The 17,213-nt window shown below is 40.7% G+C and overlaps 1 protein-coding gene across 1 annotated transcript in view; it reads left to right on the plus strand.

The window, feature by feature from the left end:
- Positions 1 to 17,213, plus strand: part of MCTP2 (multiple C2 and transmembrane domain containing 2) — a 179,711-nt gene that overhangs the window by 147,125 nt on the left and 15,373 nt on the right. The window contains exons 19-20 of the mRNA XM_075006809.1: positions 2,861 to 2,983; positions 6,005 to 6,046. Coding sequence (XP_074862910.1) covers positions 2,861 to 2,983; positions 6,005 to 6,046 — 165 coding nt within the window. The remainder of the gene's footprint in view (positions 1 to 2,860; positions 2,984 to 6,004; positions 6,047 to 17,213) is intronic.

Here is a 17,213-nt window from a genome sequence, read left to right on the forward strand (position 1 = left end):
GCTAGTCCAGCTTGTGACCCCGTCTGCAGGCTTTGCTAGCCCCTTATTTTGAAGGGGAGTGCTTGTGTTTGTGGACGGTCCACATTTCCTTCCGGGGCGGCTCCTTTCAACATTCCCCTTCACTACTTCTACGTTGAATGTCGATGGCACCAACCCCGGAGGATGTGTAGACGATATGCATTGAAGTAGCCTATTTTGATGTTCTTACTTCGAAATAGGCTACTTCGACGTAGTGTGCTAGTGTAGATATATCCTAAGTAAATAGAGGTATTAGGTCTGAAGGGAGGAGGGAATTGAAATAGGTTTGGAGGAATCTCCTTTGTGAGAATCTCGCCACCTTCTTTAACACCTTCTTCACAGGCTCAGAGAAATCTTTCCAACAACTATTGACTTCTTGTAGCATTCCGGCAAGGTAGCTGAGTTTTACCATTATTTTGTCCAAATTCCTGTCTTCCTGCTGAGTTTGTGGTTGCATACATTGGTTTAGTGGCATTATATACAAGTCATTCTTACTTGTCTTTTTTTTGCTGAAGATTACTGTGGAAAAATGTGATCTGCCTTGTCGTGATCTAACTTCCAGAGCTGTAAATCAATAATATGAGACTGTGTTGTCTGGAATTCAGTCCATTTTGTAAAGGCATATATCTTAGAGGCTGTTTTATTGGGCTCTGATTGCTGATAACAAGAAGATAGCCCTATTCCATAGCAACGGCTAACACAAAGTAGGGCTTATCAGTGAAAAATACCTTTGTTGTGGAGGAATTGCTTGATTTAGAATGGGTAAGAAGATGTGGAGTCTTTCCCTCTAATCTTTAGGCTGAATTTGGCCCCAGGTAGATGATGGCTGGACAGTTTGTCCTATACAAAAAGAGCATTTTTCATGTGCAGGGTATATCTGTCACCATCCCTTAGGAGGGAAATGCTGCCCCCTCTGAAGTCAAAGGTAAAACTCCCATTTATGTCAGTGAGGCCAGCATTTTGCCATAGGAGTTGGAGCTGTCAGTTTGTGTCCCTGTCACAAAATCACTGCCACAAATGGCACTAATTGGCACCCTTGCAAGCAGTGTCAGAGAGGCCAAGGATTAATGGATGTGTAGACTCAGTTGTTCTCTCGCCCCACAAATTCCTCCCTCTCGGTATTTGGATGCAGTGGCAGGAGAACGTGGTGGTGTTTTCATTGCTGTCACTTACGTTGTACCTGCCATGTAGAATTTTAGTCTCAATGAATGTGAAACTAATTTATAAACTTATGCTGTGTTATCATCAACGTCAAGCTCAGACTCTGTTCAGGGGATATCTGTAAACCAAGGGAGGCAGCAGACTTGGCAGGCTGGTACACAGGGTAGAGAGAGACATGACTGCATGTTTCTGGAAGGGCAATGCCTCTGGAAGAAGAGACATGGCCAGCCAGAGTGCACTGCCTGGGTTTCTGGTGCAGTGACAATGGCAGTTGGGAGCCCTGACTTCTTTAGGATCACCAGTTCCCAGGGCAATTGCCCCCGTTGCCTGCCCCCATCCCATCAGTGAGCCTGCAGTAGACAAACATGTTTACTGCTCTCTTCACATAGGAAGGAACTGAGCCTGAAAAATCTGTTTAATTTGCTTTGATTTCTTTGAAAAAATCCAGGAGCAGTTGTTTTAAATCTCCATTTAAGGCCCCATTTCTCCCTGAGTTACTTTACAATCAATTTTATTTGGAAACCCAGCTTCTGCTTTCAGAATCTGGCATCACAGCAGGGTGGGTGTCACTCCCCCCTCTGTGGGCCCAAAGGGCTCCAGGCACAACCGAAATGATATGGTTAGGCGATGCTGGAAGGTGGCTGGGGGACAGGATTTTGGTCTCATGCTCACCACAGAGCCCTGGAGCAGCCATACTGGGTTAGAGTGATTGTCCATCTAACCTAGGAGACTGTCCTGACAGTGGCCAATGCCAGATGTGTCAGAAAGAATGAATGGACCAGGGCAGTTGCTGAATGATCCGTTCCCTGTTGTCCAATCCCAGCATCTGGCAGTTGGAGATTTAGGGACACCCAAAGCATGGGATCGCCCCTAATGATCTTGGCTAATAGCCATTGCCCCTGCATGCACTTTCTAATTCTTGTCCAAACCCAGTTATACTTTTGGACTTCACAGCAAGTCCTGGCCATGAGTGCCACAGATTGACTTTGCATTGCATGAAGAAATACTTTCCTTGGTTTGTTTTAAACCTTCTTCCTGTTAATTTCAGTGTGTGAACCCTGGTTCTTGTGCTATGGGAAGGGGTAAATAACACTTCCTTCTTCTCTTTCTCTGCACCATTAGGTATGAGAGCTGCTTTGCCTCCCCCAGGGAATTAGGAATTGGCTTGGGCACAGGGAAGAAGCAGCAGCATATAGAAAAAGCATTGTAAGACTCCATTGTCCAATCACGTAGCGGATGTGCAGCAGCACTTGGGGCAGAAGGTTTCCATTTCACACTCATTGAACCTGCTGGTTGTTAGTGCTTGACGAAGCTGAGTGGATTTACCCCCTGAGAAGTTGCCAAGTGCATATATGAGCCGGCATTGAGGACAACAGCTACCTAGATTTGGCAGTGTCCCAGTAAAAAGGGAATAATGCCCATGCACTAGCATTATGTTGGTGGCCTTGTACTTTTTTGAGGAGATTGGAGAAGCTAACAAATGTTAGCCTAATGGATCAAACTGAATGGAAAAAGAATAAGCTAGCATGGTCAATTTTCTTTATCAAAGAGGGAGGGGCAGGCAAATGAGTTTAGTAGAGATTCAAAGACATATGTTAGTAGGGATAATGATTGAACAGGTTTATTATTTGTCTCTTTAAACAGTTGTATAAATCCTCTTTTACTGCATTGTTGCTTGTAGGTATTTGTGGTCACAGTTTGGCACATAGAGCTGTACATGGTGCCCCTGGCTTTGTTGCTGCTCTTTGCTTACAACTTCTCCCTGATCACGACTGGCAAGATCAGCAGTGCCCAGGACAGCCAGGCAAGTAAAGTACCACTAATATATTTCTGAGCCAATTGATATCTGTCTTTGAAGAAAAATGATCTAACCAGTTTACTGGTTTTTAGCTAGGTCTATATCAAAATGGTATTCTGTTTCTAGGTTCCTGTTAAAAACAAAATTATAGGCTTCAGAGATTTGTGGTTCATTTCCTGTCATAAACCATTGTGGGATAACACTTAATGCTCTGAAAACAGCTGCAAATTTTCAAAGAGTTTTTAATTGAAATTTAATTAGATGCCTCTTGCAGAACTAGCTCCCTTGGATCCTTGGATCCTTCAGATCACACTGATCCATGATCTGAACTCCTGGGCTCGTATCCAGTCCTGCAGTTTGTTTTTTTTTGTTTTTGTTTTTTTTCAGGATTGGTTCAGGACTTCATGCGGCTGAGAGAGGCTAACCAAACCCCAAAAGGGAGGCCAGCTTTTAAAAATCCATTCTGTTAGATCAATATCATCAGCATTTTATAGTTACTGGGACTTTTAAAAGAAAAACAAAACTGTTGTAGCCTAACTAGGTTTCAATTTTATAGCTATTCTTTTAAATAAAAATATTTTCTGTGCAAAAATTACATTGCAACATGGATTACTGTTATGATGCAAAATGTCATTACTGTGATAGTATTGTTTGCACTCTCCTGACATGTTATGCCATAGCACAAGTCTTTAAAGTTAGAAATCATGTAAATTAACACCTTCAAGAATCTGTTGTAAACCTTCTGATAATTCTAATAATGAAATCCAGGCAAACTTTTTCTTCTTGAAATTTGCATAGAAAAGCATTGTCATTTGTTCACAAGAAGTAATTTAACGTAGTGCATGCACATGGGATCTTAAGTGAAGGAATAATTGGCATCCTAGGACCAAAATGAACAAAAAATCATTTTTGTAGAGTAAGTTGTTCCTACTGAAGTCTTGAGTCATTCCCCAGTGGAGAGCAGTTACAAAATGTTGAAAATCACATTTCCAATAGCAGGCCATCCTGCAGATTTCTCGCCATTTATCCTCATGTCAATCTGCTAATCTCCAATCCTGGTAAAGTCTGAAGTATTCATACACATATTGCATGTGTTCCCTGAGTGCCTTATTCCACCATCAAAATAGGAATTTACCACCAGGGAGACTCCAAGACAAATAGTTTATTAAATATAAAAGATGATCTATAAAGTGATGTTGAGTGTGACTAACCAGATAAAGCCCGGCAAGGGCTGAGTTAATGGCTGCCACTGTCCATCACTCATTTATTGATGAGTGTGTTGAATACCCGAGCAAATAGAATCCCTCTAAAATTTTCAGTGTGCTTGTGGTGGACACAATGAAGTGCCATGCAGAGACAGCTGAAAAGTACAGAATAGCTGTTTTCAGCAAGACTTTGGTTAATCATAAGTTGGTCCCTTCCTTTACATATGCAACTTGGGAGTAACACACACCCTATGCGCATATAGTAGTGACACTGAACTCAGTAGGACATTCTCCATTGGCTAAAGTGGCACAAGCACACCCAAGTGTTTTTCTGGATTGGTGCTTTATTGAGCCTCTAGCTAATCAAAGATCCCCTGGATACCCAGCTTCTGAGCTTTGTGAATTCCAATATACTGTGGCTCTTGCAGCTCTAAAGAGGTAGGCTGTTCTGAGTTGCATAGGCTGTGGGTGGGAGGAGTGGGTAGTAAAGTGTTCCAGTACTGATTACTGGTATCTCAGCAGCCCCAGCTGCAGTATTGTCTGGGAAGGGGGCTGGGGAGCCAACTGAGTACCAGCTCCTCTTTTTTTAAAAAAAAAAAAAAATCCCCCAAATAACTGGGTACAACCATATTTGTTTTGCTCATCCAGACCTGAGTTACATATGGAGTAGCTTCTTCTGGCTCGTGTACCCATGTATATTTTCAAACACAGATTTCATGTTGTTCTTTCAGAGTGCCTGTAGCATACTCTGGAAATGTGGGGCTCTGTGCTCACTTTCCTGAGCTGTAAAATGGAGCTAATATTAACATAGTGCACATTACCAGACTAATTTGTCACTAAAGTCAACAGGATTTGCAAAGTGTTTTTGAGAGTCTTAGGTGGGAGCTGCCATAAATATTAACCTTAGGCATTACAGCAAAGCCATTGGCAGATCTGGAGATATGACTCAGTTTAGGTATGTGAGATCCCAGATCCTTACTCAGATGAATAAATAACTCTGCATATCTAATTAAAGCAATCTTTAATTATGATCCTTCACATCCCCACTTGTCAAGCCTGGCAAAACTCTGTCTGGGAAAATTTAGTTGGGGTTGGTCCTGCTTTGAGCAGCAGGTTGGATTTGATAACCACCTTTAATCTCTGATTTTGCCCATGTTTAAACATTTTAATGTAGTCATTCAAAGCTCCCCGTTAAATAAGCAAGATCTAAATTAATGTGGAGGATCCTGTTAAAGGCTCAGCTGGTAAAATACCTGAATTGAAAGCCAGGGGTCCCTAAGTTCACACGCTAGCCAAGTCTTTTGTTTTCTTCCCTACCTGCCAGAGCAGGAGTCAAACTGAACGGATAATGCTGTATGTGATTCTTGAGATTGATTATGTTCATACTAATGTATTTTCTACTGTCTAATGTTTCAGTAATGGCCCTAATGGGAGAGAGAAGTCATTGTAGCTGTGAGGATAGAACAAACTGAGTATAGAATCTTCAGCCTTGACACACCAACTAGTTCATTTATCAGACTAAGAGAAAAACTGTTTACAGGCAGTAGAACTTGGCAATGAATGTAAAAGCTTGTTGCCTTCAAAATACTGGGCCCAGACACTAATACCTCTATGTAGAGTTAAAATTTGCAATGGTTATTACATGCTATTGTTTAGGATCTTGGGCAGGGGGGAAATATCCTTGAACACAGAGTAATAAAATAAAAATGGTAGTTTAAAAAATGGTTTAGAATGAAATGTACCAAATGGAATGTGATAAGTTGCAGAAATGTTTTGAATCTCTGTCTGCCAATGAAGAATTTAACATGGAAATGTTTTTCAGGAGACCACTTATCTAGATGAGGATGAAGATGAGGATGACAAGGTAAGTGTGTTACATGTAGGTACATCAACTGGGATGAAGTAATGCAAATGATGCTGTCTTATTCCAGGAGATTGCAGTTTATAATCTTCAGAGGCTTGTGGTGGGGAAGGGTGATTTCTGTTCACGGTGGGCAAACTTTAGAATATGAGGTTTCATTTTGATAAGCATTCAAAAGTGTGGATGTCTATTTGAAGCTGACATTCCTTTGGAATCCCCAAAAGTGGGCTAGAAATCATGGGGAAAACACTCTTTTTAGTACAATAGCTCTTAGCAAGTCCAGTTCCAATCTCTGATGGAAATTCAGCATGAATAACATTTCTTTCCAGTTTTTGTCCAAGATGGAGACCAGCAGTGCTAAGATTTGTGGAGGGTTGGAAGTGTTATTTCAGTTGAGACCCTCCAGAAATGTTAGTTTCACTTCTGTGCCTCAGATGTACAAAGAACTGGAGTTGGAGAGAGGTACCTCTTAGTTTATCTGGACATACTTGCTCATCCCCCCTTTTCACTATGAAAAGTACTTTACATTCTCACCAGTTTGTCAAACCAAAATGACAAATGATAAAAAGGATTAGAAGGCATGACATATGAAGAAAGATTAAGAGAACTTAGTATAAACATCTTATAATAAACGTAACAAAGTGAAGGGGAATCTGATAGCCTATAAATACTTGAGAACTAAAAGGTAAGGAATTACTTAATGAATAACAGATACAAAAAGACATTTAGATATTAGGATATAAATACGTACAAGGTTATGTGCAACTTACAACATTTCATAATAACTTAACGTGCTATTTCTTGAATTTTCCTTAGGTTGATAGCATATTCAGAAGAAATTAAGTGTTCAGTAGTAAATCAAAGTCTTAGGGTACAAACCCCTAACATTATCCACCAGAGTACGTTAGGATTAACCCTAAACAAGCTATTTGCAGTGAACATCTTTTAATATAGCTTAGTTTTCTGTTAGAATTTTTTTTAAAAAACTAAGAAATCTTTTATTATTAAAAATTATGTAACAAATAATTTATTTTAGCCTGTGGATTGCTCACAATCACTGTCACTTCAAGTCTTCTTGTTTATAGTTCACTGTACTGTGTGTTTGGTCAACTAACAAACAAATTGTTCTTTTTGCTGAGTGAATGAGCCTAAAGACAACAGGAATCTTTCTTGGTGGCTGCTGAACGCTTCTGGTGCTAATAGTTGTGCTCAAAGAATATTTACATACGTGTTCCTAGTGTGAATATTCTTCCAAAAATAAAAGTGACATAGGTGCTTAAAATTAAGGAGCTACCCGAGAGTGGTGTGATTTTCAGTGGAGTGGTAGATGTTTAGAATGTCTGAAAATCAGAGCAGTTTTCTAACTTTAGGCACCAGATTTGAAAATACAACCCTTCATCTGAGCGTGTACTGCTTCATTCTTCACTGTTTACTCACTTGAACTGACAGATTCACTTTTTTGTTTTATCAAATTACTTTTCTTCATTTGTACATGCCAATTCAGAGAAAACTACCTAGCTTTTCTTAAAGCTCTAGACATATAAGCCATGAACTTGACTGTAATATATGCCTGTGGTAGGGTGACCATTTGTCCCATATTTGGTGGGATGGTCCTTTATTTATGACAGCACCCCCCCCCACACACACACACACTGACCCTTCCTGCCAGCAGCTGCTGGCCAGAGAACCCTCAGTGCCATGTCTTTGCTGCTTCCCCAGGGCTCTGGATGTGTGGTGGGAGTGCTGGCAGCTGCGGCTTCCCCGGCACTCCATGGGGGTTGGGGGATCGGCGGCAGTGGCTGCCACTTCCCCAGAGGGGAGGGCCAGCAGCTGCTGTCATCTTCCTGGCTTCCTGGGGCTTGGTGGAGCCCAGAGGAGCTGCCACTCCCCCCGCCATATCTCCCTCTCCCATATTTGAAACAAGGAGATGTGGTCTCCCTAGCCTGTGAGCATGGTTTAGAGCAGTAAGCAAACTGTATGTTGGTAAGTGGCTGGGCTAGGAGTTGGTTTTTGCTACAGGGAGACAACAGTTCTTTTCACCATATTAAAAAAGGCAAAAAAAAAAGGACATATGAACATTTATTTAAATAAACATTTTGTCCAAAATCAGCAGAGGACTTGGCGGTGTATTAATTTATTGCAAAGCCAAAATATTTAGGTCCAATTTTCTACTACACTGACTTCCATAGAGTTATGGTTTTGTACATGGTAACTGAGATCCGAGCCCAGCTGCCATTTGCTCTTCTCAAACCTGACCTTTTTCTTCTCTTACCACTTCGGTTTTGGAATGCTCTGGTCAGACAGCATTCAAAATGCTAGGTATTTCTGAGGACCATGATGATGATGTAGTAGTGTTGCTTCTAGATCTGCTCTGTGTATTATGTACTTATAATAACTGGCAACTGAGGAAATTGGGTTGAGCTATTCATAGCAGAGGCATCTGCTGTACAAACTCTCTTATAACAATATTAGGTGCCCATCTCTATAATCTTGCATAACTGCATTTCACCATAAACACAATATGTAACCCTTACTAAAGTAACTACCAACTTAGACCCTGGCATGACCATCCTGTCAGGTGTACCCTCCTTTTTAATCGTACAGATTGAACCACTTTAATCTGGTACCCTGGGAATATGACTGGTACCAGACGAGAGAATTTGCCAGACCATGAGAGGTCAAACTATATTATTATTACCAACACCTCCACTGCTTACTGGGCACTTAGAAGACATTTAAGGATAAATTACAACATAGTAACAACACAGACTACTGAGATCCAGGACTGGTGGCTGCAAACAAATTTTATGGGACCATGTGGGAAAACAGCCACACCCATAATACATGGACATCCAGCTAACTAAAATTTTGCCAGATTATGGAGTTTGCCAAATGAGAGAATTCTGGATTAGAGAGGTTCAAACTGTAATGGAAACTGCATGTGTGTATCGAGGGGAATCGAGATTAAGTGCATTTAGCTGTGCTCAGTATCTTCGTAGTGTGGTGCGAGGGGTGGTCAGAATGCCCTTGTGAGATAAAGAACAATGAGTTAGATGACATCTCAATGCTATGTCTGCATTTAAAAGAAAAATATACATTTTCCCCCCTAGTGCAGGAACTCCTAAATTGAAATCTGCTAGTAGGGACATGGTATACAAGGTCACTGTTTCTGTTTCCTGTCATTAATGTGTTGTATCAAAATACTCGCACACATAGCTCTTCTGGATTCTGTTGCATGTTAGACATAACAGACCATGCTTCTGGGAACTGTAACACGACCCCTGAGAGATGAACTGTTTACAAATTATAAACACACAGACGCGTAGTTCAAAAACAGAAGAGCAGATTAACTCCCTTCCACCTAAACGATCAGTCTTGAAAATGACAGGGCCTAATTGCTAGCTCCTCCTCCTCCCTCCCACCCCCCAAATGCTGACACAGAGGACTGTGAAAGATAAGAATGCTTCATCCCTTTGGCAAAATCTGCTCAATGGATGAATGCCTTCTCGGATTCTTGCCATCTTGGATGCAGATTTCAGACTGCATCATGTCAATTCTGGGATCTGTCAGGACATAGCTGTCTGGACTAGAGATTGTTTTAAAATTACATCACTGAGGCATCTTTTTCTTCCAGTACGCAGATAGAGGAAAGTGAAATACAGCACACAATAGAGCTGATCGTTGTCTTTGTTCTCCGTATATCTTTTAGACAATGACTTCAAGAGTAGATATCATCCTTCTCAAAAAGGGAGTTTTTATACTCCTTTGGAAAGTGGCATTGAATCTTTTATGACCTCAGGTTGTCAGGATATTAGTTTTTCCCTTTTCTCCAAAAAAAAAAAAAATTGCTATCAGTAACAAGTTTTGTTTGGAAATCGGTAGAGCAGAAACTCGGTGGAAAGATAATAATGTGATTAAGGCACTAGCTTAGGGTCAGTTTCTTGCTCTGCCTTAGCCATCCTGCATGAGAGAGCATTTGGTTTCTGTCTCTCCCTTCTCAATCTGTAAAATGGGGATAATAGCACTGTTTTATCTCACAGGTTTTTCAGGCAAAAGGGGCTGGCGACAGAGTGGCTTTTTGATGGCAGGGGCACGTCCACATAGCCTGTTTACTGCTGGCACCCCTCTCTGCCAAGAGTGAGCTCTTGTGCAACTATGATAATGAGCCATGGGACCATGGTAATGAGCAGCCATTTGTAATTTTGAGGCACTTATTAGCATGGAGCTGACGGGAGAGCTGTTCTGTGTAGACCCAGCCACTATGGATTATGCTTGGAAAAGAAATCTCCAAAGGGAAAAATGCATTTTTTTCTGATATAAGAACATGTCTGTTATCCTAGTAGGTACCAAAAATGCACCAAGTTTTTCAAGCATAATTCAGAGGCTCCAGCCCAACAAATAAAATCAGATTCATCCAGTAGCAAACAGCTGACATTTTCCATTTGTGTTAGATTTAGCATGTGGAAACCTTCCGTATGGATTTTATTTGTATGGGTGGATTATGACGAAAATTGCATTAATTTTCTCCACAGTAAAGGTCAGTAATTGAAACATGAACCCAGAATACATTGTGTAAGAGGATATATCCCATACTTAGAAAAGGTCAGTCAAGACAATATCATCTTTTTGCTTTCATTCCTTAAGATATAAATAATTGCTTTAAGTTTTTTTCATCCCATTCATTGTAATAATCACGTATAATGTGTCCACATCTCCCATTAATACCACTGAAGACCAACGATGATAGAGGCTTTAAAATACAATAAGCCATAATGGATGTACTTGTGCTAACAATGCTGTTTGAAAGCAAGCTGTCTGATGGGCAAGGATGTTTCACCATGCCATCTTTTAAAAGAGTATGTTAGGTTTTTTAGTAGCATGAATATTCCCTCCTATTGTCCTGTCTTGACCATACCTCCCATCTGGAGGAGCTGGCCCAAGGAAATATTGCTTCCATGTCTAAATACATAGGGGCTACGTCTACACGTGAAGCCTACATCGAAGTAGCCTATTTCGATGTGGCGACATCGAAATAGGCTATTTCGATGAATAACGTCTACACGTCCTCCAGGGCTGGCAACGTCGATGTTCAACATCAACGTTGCGCAGCACCACATCGAAATAGGCGCAGCGAGGGAACGTCTACACGCCACAGTAGCACACATCGAAATAAGGGTGCCAGGCACAGCTGCAGACAGGGTCACAGGGCGGACTCAAAAGCCAGCCGCTCCCTTAAAGGGCCCCTCCCAGACACACTTGCACTAAACAGCACAAGATACACAGAGCCGACAACGAGTTGCAGACCCTGTGCATGCAGCATGAATCCCCCGCTGCAGCAGCAGCAGCAGCCAGAAGCCCTGGGCTAAGGGCTGCTGCACACGGTGACCGTAGAGCCCCGCATGGGCTGGAGAGACAGCGTCTCTCAACCCCCCAGCTGATGGCTGCCATGGAGGACCCCACAATTTCGACGTTGCGGGACGCGGATCGTCTACACGGTCCCTACTTCGACGTTGAACGTCGAAGTAGGGCGCTATTCCGATCCCCTCATGAGGTTAGCGACTTCGACGTCTTGCCGCCTAACGTCGAAGTTAACTTCGAAATAGCGCCCGACGCGTGTAGCCGCGACGGGTGCTATTTCGAAGTTAGTGCCGCTACTTCGAAGTAGCGTGCACGTGTAGACACAGCTAGGGTTCCTATAAATAACTTCACTGAGCAGTAATGACAGAAGAGCCACAAATGGCTAAACTAAAGAGACAGAGTGATCTAGAAGAAAGTATAGAGGGGGTCTAAACCAACTCTGTCTCCATTTTGCAACCCTCTGGGGACTTACCGGATTTTAGGTAATACTTAGAGCAGCCTTACAGCTCCTCTAAGTTTACACCTAGGTACCTATGAACCCAAATGGCCTTTTTGACAAAGTAAGAATGCTCTGGCCTTGCCACCTTCCTCCTGGGGGCCTCAAATGTATCCCAAAATTGCAACTCTGGGGCTAAATGGCACCCTCAAAATATCAGCACTGTATTCCATTTCTGTTATCCCTCGTCATGAGAGGGATAGCAGAGATCTCGAAATAACCCCTTATTTCGAACCTCGGTGTTGTTTGGATGGCACTGGGTTAGAACTAATGTAACTCAAAATAACTTACACAATTTGCTTTGTGCAAATTACATAAATTATTTTCAGCTGCAAGGATAATCTAGATGTAGGCCTACACCATAAAATGGAAGGAGTAGATGGCATGATTATTAATGCTGCTAGTTTGATTATTTATATTGGGGTAATACATAGAGTCCCAGCACCATTTTGCCAATCATTGTGTCCACGCATAACTTGGAAATGGCCCAGGCCCCAAAGAGCTTATGATCTCAGTATAAAAGATAAGAGACAGAAAGTGTATACAACAAACAGATGACATGGAGGAACCACAAGGTGACAGTCAAGCAATACTAAAAGTCTTGATGAGCAGAGATTCCAACACACAGGCTTTGAAATTGTGACCCTACAAGGCCAATGGTGCTCTTGTTTGTGTTGCTCTGAAAACATTCCATTAACTTACATGGAGTTGTGAGAAATTTCATACCATTGTAACTGAGAGCATAATTTGGACCCTTTTATGTCACTCTAGTATGCATATTTTCATCTCTTGTTGATTGACTAGCTCAGAGACATGCATATTTCCATTGGCAGTCAGGCAGTCATGTTTTCAGCATGGATGTTAAAAACTAGAAGTCTGAACATGTCCAATTCTCTATCATCTTTATATTGCGTGAGGTAGATGTACAACTATAGGCGTGCATTGTGTAAATCTACCTCTCCTTCTGTTAGGTAACAAGAATCCTCCAACAGCACACAATAGATGCAATAAAGGACAAGAGTCTCTTAACAATGTGGATTATTCATTTCAGTCTGATTTATGCCTCTGTGTTATGGCTGCCCTTTGAACAGAGTCCAGTTCAAGGTTACTGGGCTGATTGTCAAAGGACTGCATGAAATTCATCCTGGAAGCTAGAGAGACTCTCCATTTGCATGACCACTGCTTCCTACAAGGTCATCATTACACTAGAAGAATGAAAGGCAATGTTTAGATTGTCTAGAATGACTGCTGATAGTTCTATTGAGAGAGGCTTTTCCAACATTTGTCCCATCCACATGGGGCCACATGTCAGGGAAAAACACCCACTGTTGAGACATCCCTTCTTCCTCCTGTGATGAGGAGTACAGGGATGTCGACAGAATGCTCCCAACTGGCTGATCTCTGTCGACAGATCTGCAGTCTAGACACACAATGTCAGCAGAAGTTTTGTGAACAGAAGCCTGCAGTCTAGACATATCCAAACTGTCAAGCCACCAAGAGAGAGATTCATAACCAGTGGAAGCAGAAGTTCCATAGGAACTGCATAAAGACTAGGAAACTTGCTGCAAGAGTGATCAAGAACCTTATATCATTCAGAGTAATGTACACAACTTACTTCTTTGCCTAAAAATTCTTCTACATTCAGTAATAATTAAATGACACGAATTTACACCCCATTCTTGCTGGCATGGAAGGGAAAAAGGAGATAATTATTGTCCTTACACTTGGGGCATGTTCATATACTACACTGATGATGGCAATATATCAACCCAGCAAGACTCTCAGTGGCAATTGGGGGCATGTTTATACTTACAGGAAAATTGAGGCTCTGGAGTTAAATCTTTCAGGTTCAATTTAGGTCATCTATTAGGGACATGCTAAACTGAACATTGAGGGTGATACCATCAATTCTGGTGCTCCTTACAGTTTCTCCCATTGATCTCCCACAGTGGGTCTATGTCAGAAATTCAAGTTAGTGTACGTAGACACCAGCTACTCAATTCTCGTAGCTGGAGTTGCATATCTTAAGTCAAATTTCTTTTGTAGTGTAGACCTGGCCTGAGAATACCCTGACTTCACTCAATAGGGAAATTCACTCTGTCTGCAATACACTCAATAATGGTCAGGGACAATTCTCTGAGGTTTTTAATCCATTATATCTTTTTTGATTTAAAATGATACACATCTGTCAAGACATTGGTCTTTGGGAATATTTCTTTAGCAAAGATAAGTTTGAAACACCATTCTACTGCATAGTGCATGAAAGTTACGAGGAAAATCAAGCATTGGTAAAGTCTGCATTTCTTCAAATAACCCCAACATGGTTTTAAAACCCAGAAGAACAACAGAGCAAGAAGTTATGCATGCATGAGTATTTTGGATTTTTTTTTAAAGACAGTCCTGTTTGTTCTTAATACACTAGAGAAATTTACTTAGTACATTGGACAAATCCCAATAATGCATTGCCCATGTTATGCTTTCAAGGACAATGTCAGCTTGGGTTATCTTGTGCATAAAAGCTTATGGTGATATTTAGAACTGCCCAAGTGCTATTCAAACTTTACAACGTATTTTTTTTCCTGAAAATTTCCAGGATTACCATTCCTGACTTTTTTGCCAGTTTCACTGCCATGTTCCTCTTTTTGCAATTTACCCCTTTTAATTTTTGTTTCTTTTTACCTTGTCCCTTTGCAGCATCCCTTGGGTTAATATATGAGTTTCCTATGGCATGTTAAAAATCTCTTTGATGAATGCCAGTTGTATGAAAGTTACATACAAAATTTCTTTTTTATGAGAGTGTTTTATGTAACTAAACTGAAATATGAGTGCTATAAAGCTTTTTTGGAATTGTTTGTGATTTCGAGCTTGAAGTTTCAGTTCTGTTCATACAATACATTACCGTGTGAGTCAGAAATGCACTTAGAGAAGGGCATTAGAAACTGTCCTTGAAATTGTAATGTAATAGATTAACAAACACAGGCTATATTGGATGTTTTCTACAGGAAGAAACCTAAAGGAGAGATAGTAAGAGGTATGGTTTTAATAATGAAGGTGGTTAAACATTGGTGCAAACTTTTAACAGAAGTGGTGTTCTCTAAACATCTTAAGACAAGCCTGAATTCTATTCTGGAAGACATGCCTAGGGCACATCTTTGCTTAAGACACTATCGACCTGGTTAGGGTCAGTCTTCCAGAGTTAAATTGCACTCATCTGGTAGAGATGCGTGACATCAATCTGTTCTGGGTTGGCAGTCAACCCCTGTACTCCTCGCTATTGTGAGGCGTAAGGGAGGTTGATGGGAGAAACGGTCCCCTCAACCTACCTCTTTGAAGACAGTCAGGTAAATCAATTTCAAATATGTCAATTCTAGCTACCCAATGGCCTTAGGTAGAATTGCTTATCTGAAATCGACTTATTTCCCTAGTGTAGACCTGGCCTTGGTAAAACCTGAGCTAATGGGCTCAATACAGGAATAAGTGGATGAAATATTATGGCCTTTGCTACAGGAGGTTAGATTAGATGATCTGACAATCTGTCTTCTCTCCTTAAAATCTATGCATGTATAGTTCCTGATGATTTCAACTGGGAGTTTTGGTTCTATTAAACTTATCTGACCAGTCATGGATTTCTGTTTATTATGAGACATTTCAAAATGAAGTCATTATCTGTTTTGAAGCTGAATTGCCATTTCTTTTGTTACCGTCCCTAACTTTTTGAATGCAAATGAGATAAAGCTGAGAGAAAGAACATAACTTTTCAAGTGAATTTGCATGGCCCAGTTAATTCACTGCCATAACAGTAATGAAGAGTAAAATCTGAAAACACCTTTCCTTACATGGGCAAAGTCTTTGTATCTTGCTTTCGAAGTTCAGGCTGATGTGCACGAGTGGGACACAAAAGACTTAATTTCTGAATTTGTTGAATTTTTTTTTCCCTGACATGGTTAATCTCTGGTAACACCCCTTTGTGTTTTTGTTCATGCAATTAATATAGAAATGAAGGTTTTCTTAAATCAGAATACGCATGAAAGATTTAAAGTAGCATACTGATTATATAATTAATTCACTGTTGTAAATGTATTTTGCTGGTGTTAATTCTTTCCCAGAGGCTGCAGACTAGTTTGATTCCACCTACAGTGCCATAATCAGCTGAGACTTAGAGAAGAGAGACCTTGAAAAAATGGGGATTTTACTATCCATTTAAAATAAAAAGGCTTGCTGGAAACAGTCAGGATATTTTATTTTAAATTTAAACTTAAACAAAGACCTTCTGAGCTAAGATTTTAAACTACAGGAGTCCAGACTTTTTTCTAAGCTGGGCCAGTTACACATGGACTTGAGACACCTCAGGCCGCAGAAAACCGTGATATGATATGAAAAGGAGTATAATTCTGTGGAATCTTCGGTGTTGTGTATTTTAGGGAAGTGAAATCGTCCTGTGAATTCATTCTACATCAGGCTCAAATATAGCACATTTATTGATGCTCATACTTTGCTTTTGACATGATGATTGCCTGTATTTTATTTCTTTATCATTCAGGCAACAAAGAGCAGTGACTCTAGCTTCATGAAATTAGAATGTCCTCTCTTGCGTCATTTCTTGAGCCCAATATGAAAAGTCCAGGAACTTCCAAATGATTCTTGCAAAAACATGCAGTCTGTAGATACATCACAAGAACAGCTGCAAAGGCCAAATTACTTGCTAATCAGAATCTGATTTCAGTGACCGCACTTGCTGATTATTTCCACAGACTACACATACATACACGCTTTTCTGTCTTGTGTGTGTTTTGTATTCCAACTTGGAGAAGCCATTCTCTAGCAGTACTGTGTGTGCTTGTGTGTGTGCTAGGTAAGAAACACATTGATGACTATTTCATCCTTCAGAATGAATCAGTGTTTTATTTTTCCAAGGCTGCTCTATAGCTGCAGCAGAAGTAATGTGTGTGTTAAACTGCGTTATCACAGCATTTTATAGATCAGTCTGAGATGTGTAAATAAAGTCAGCAAGATGCAAAAAAAATGCTGCCAGATTATTTTGCCACTCCAGGCAGCAAAAGTAGGTTTGCTTTGGAAGATCGCGTTTGGAAATTTCTTGCCTTCCATTCCAATTAATTGCAATTTGGACAGAACTAAATTAATTACTGAGGAGACTCTCCATGAATTTTTGCTCTGTGTTCCACTTGTCTGTAAGGTGCATAACAGTGTGCAAATAATTTAAAATAATCATGACATCATTTAATTCTGACCCTATCAAGGTTATAACTGGACCTGTGTGAAAATGATAGTTTTTTTCTGCTTTGTTATGTGGTTACT

Source organism: Carettochelys insculpta, chromosome 12 (assembly GCF_033958435.1).
Source record: "Carettochelys insculpta isolate YL-2023 chromosome 12, ASM3395843v1, whole genome shotgun sequence".
Classification (NCBI taxonomy): Eukaryota; Metazoa; Chordata; order Testudines; family Carettochelyidae; genus Carettochelys; species Carettochelys insculpta.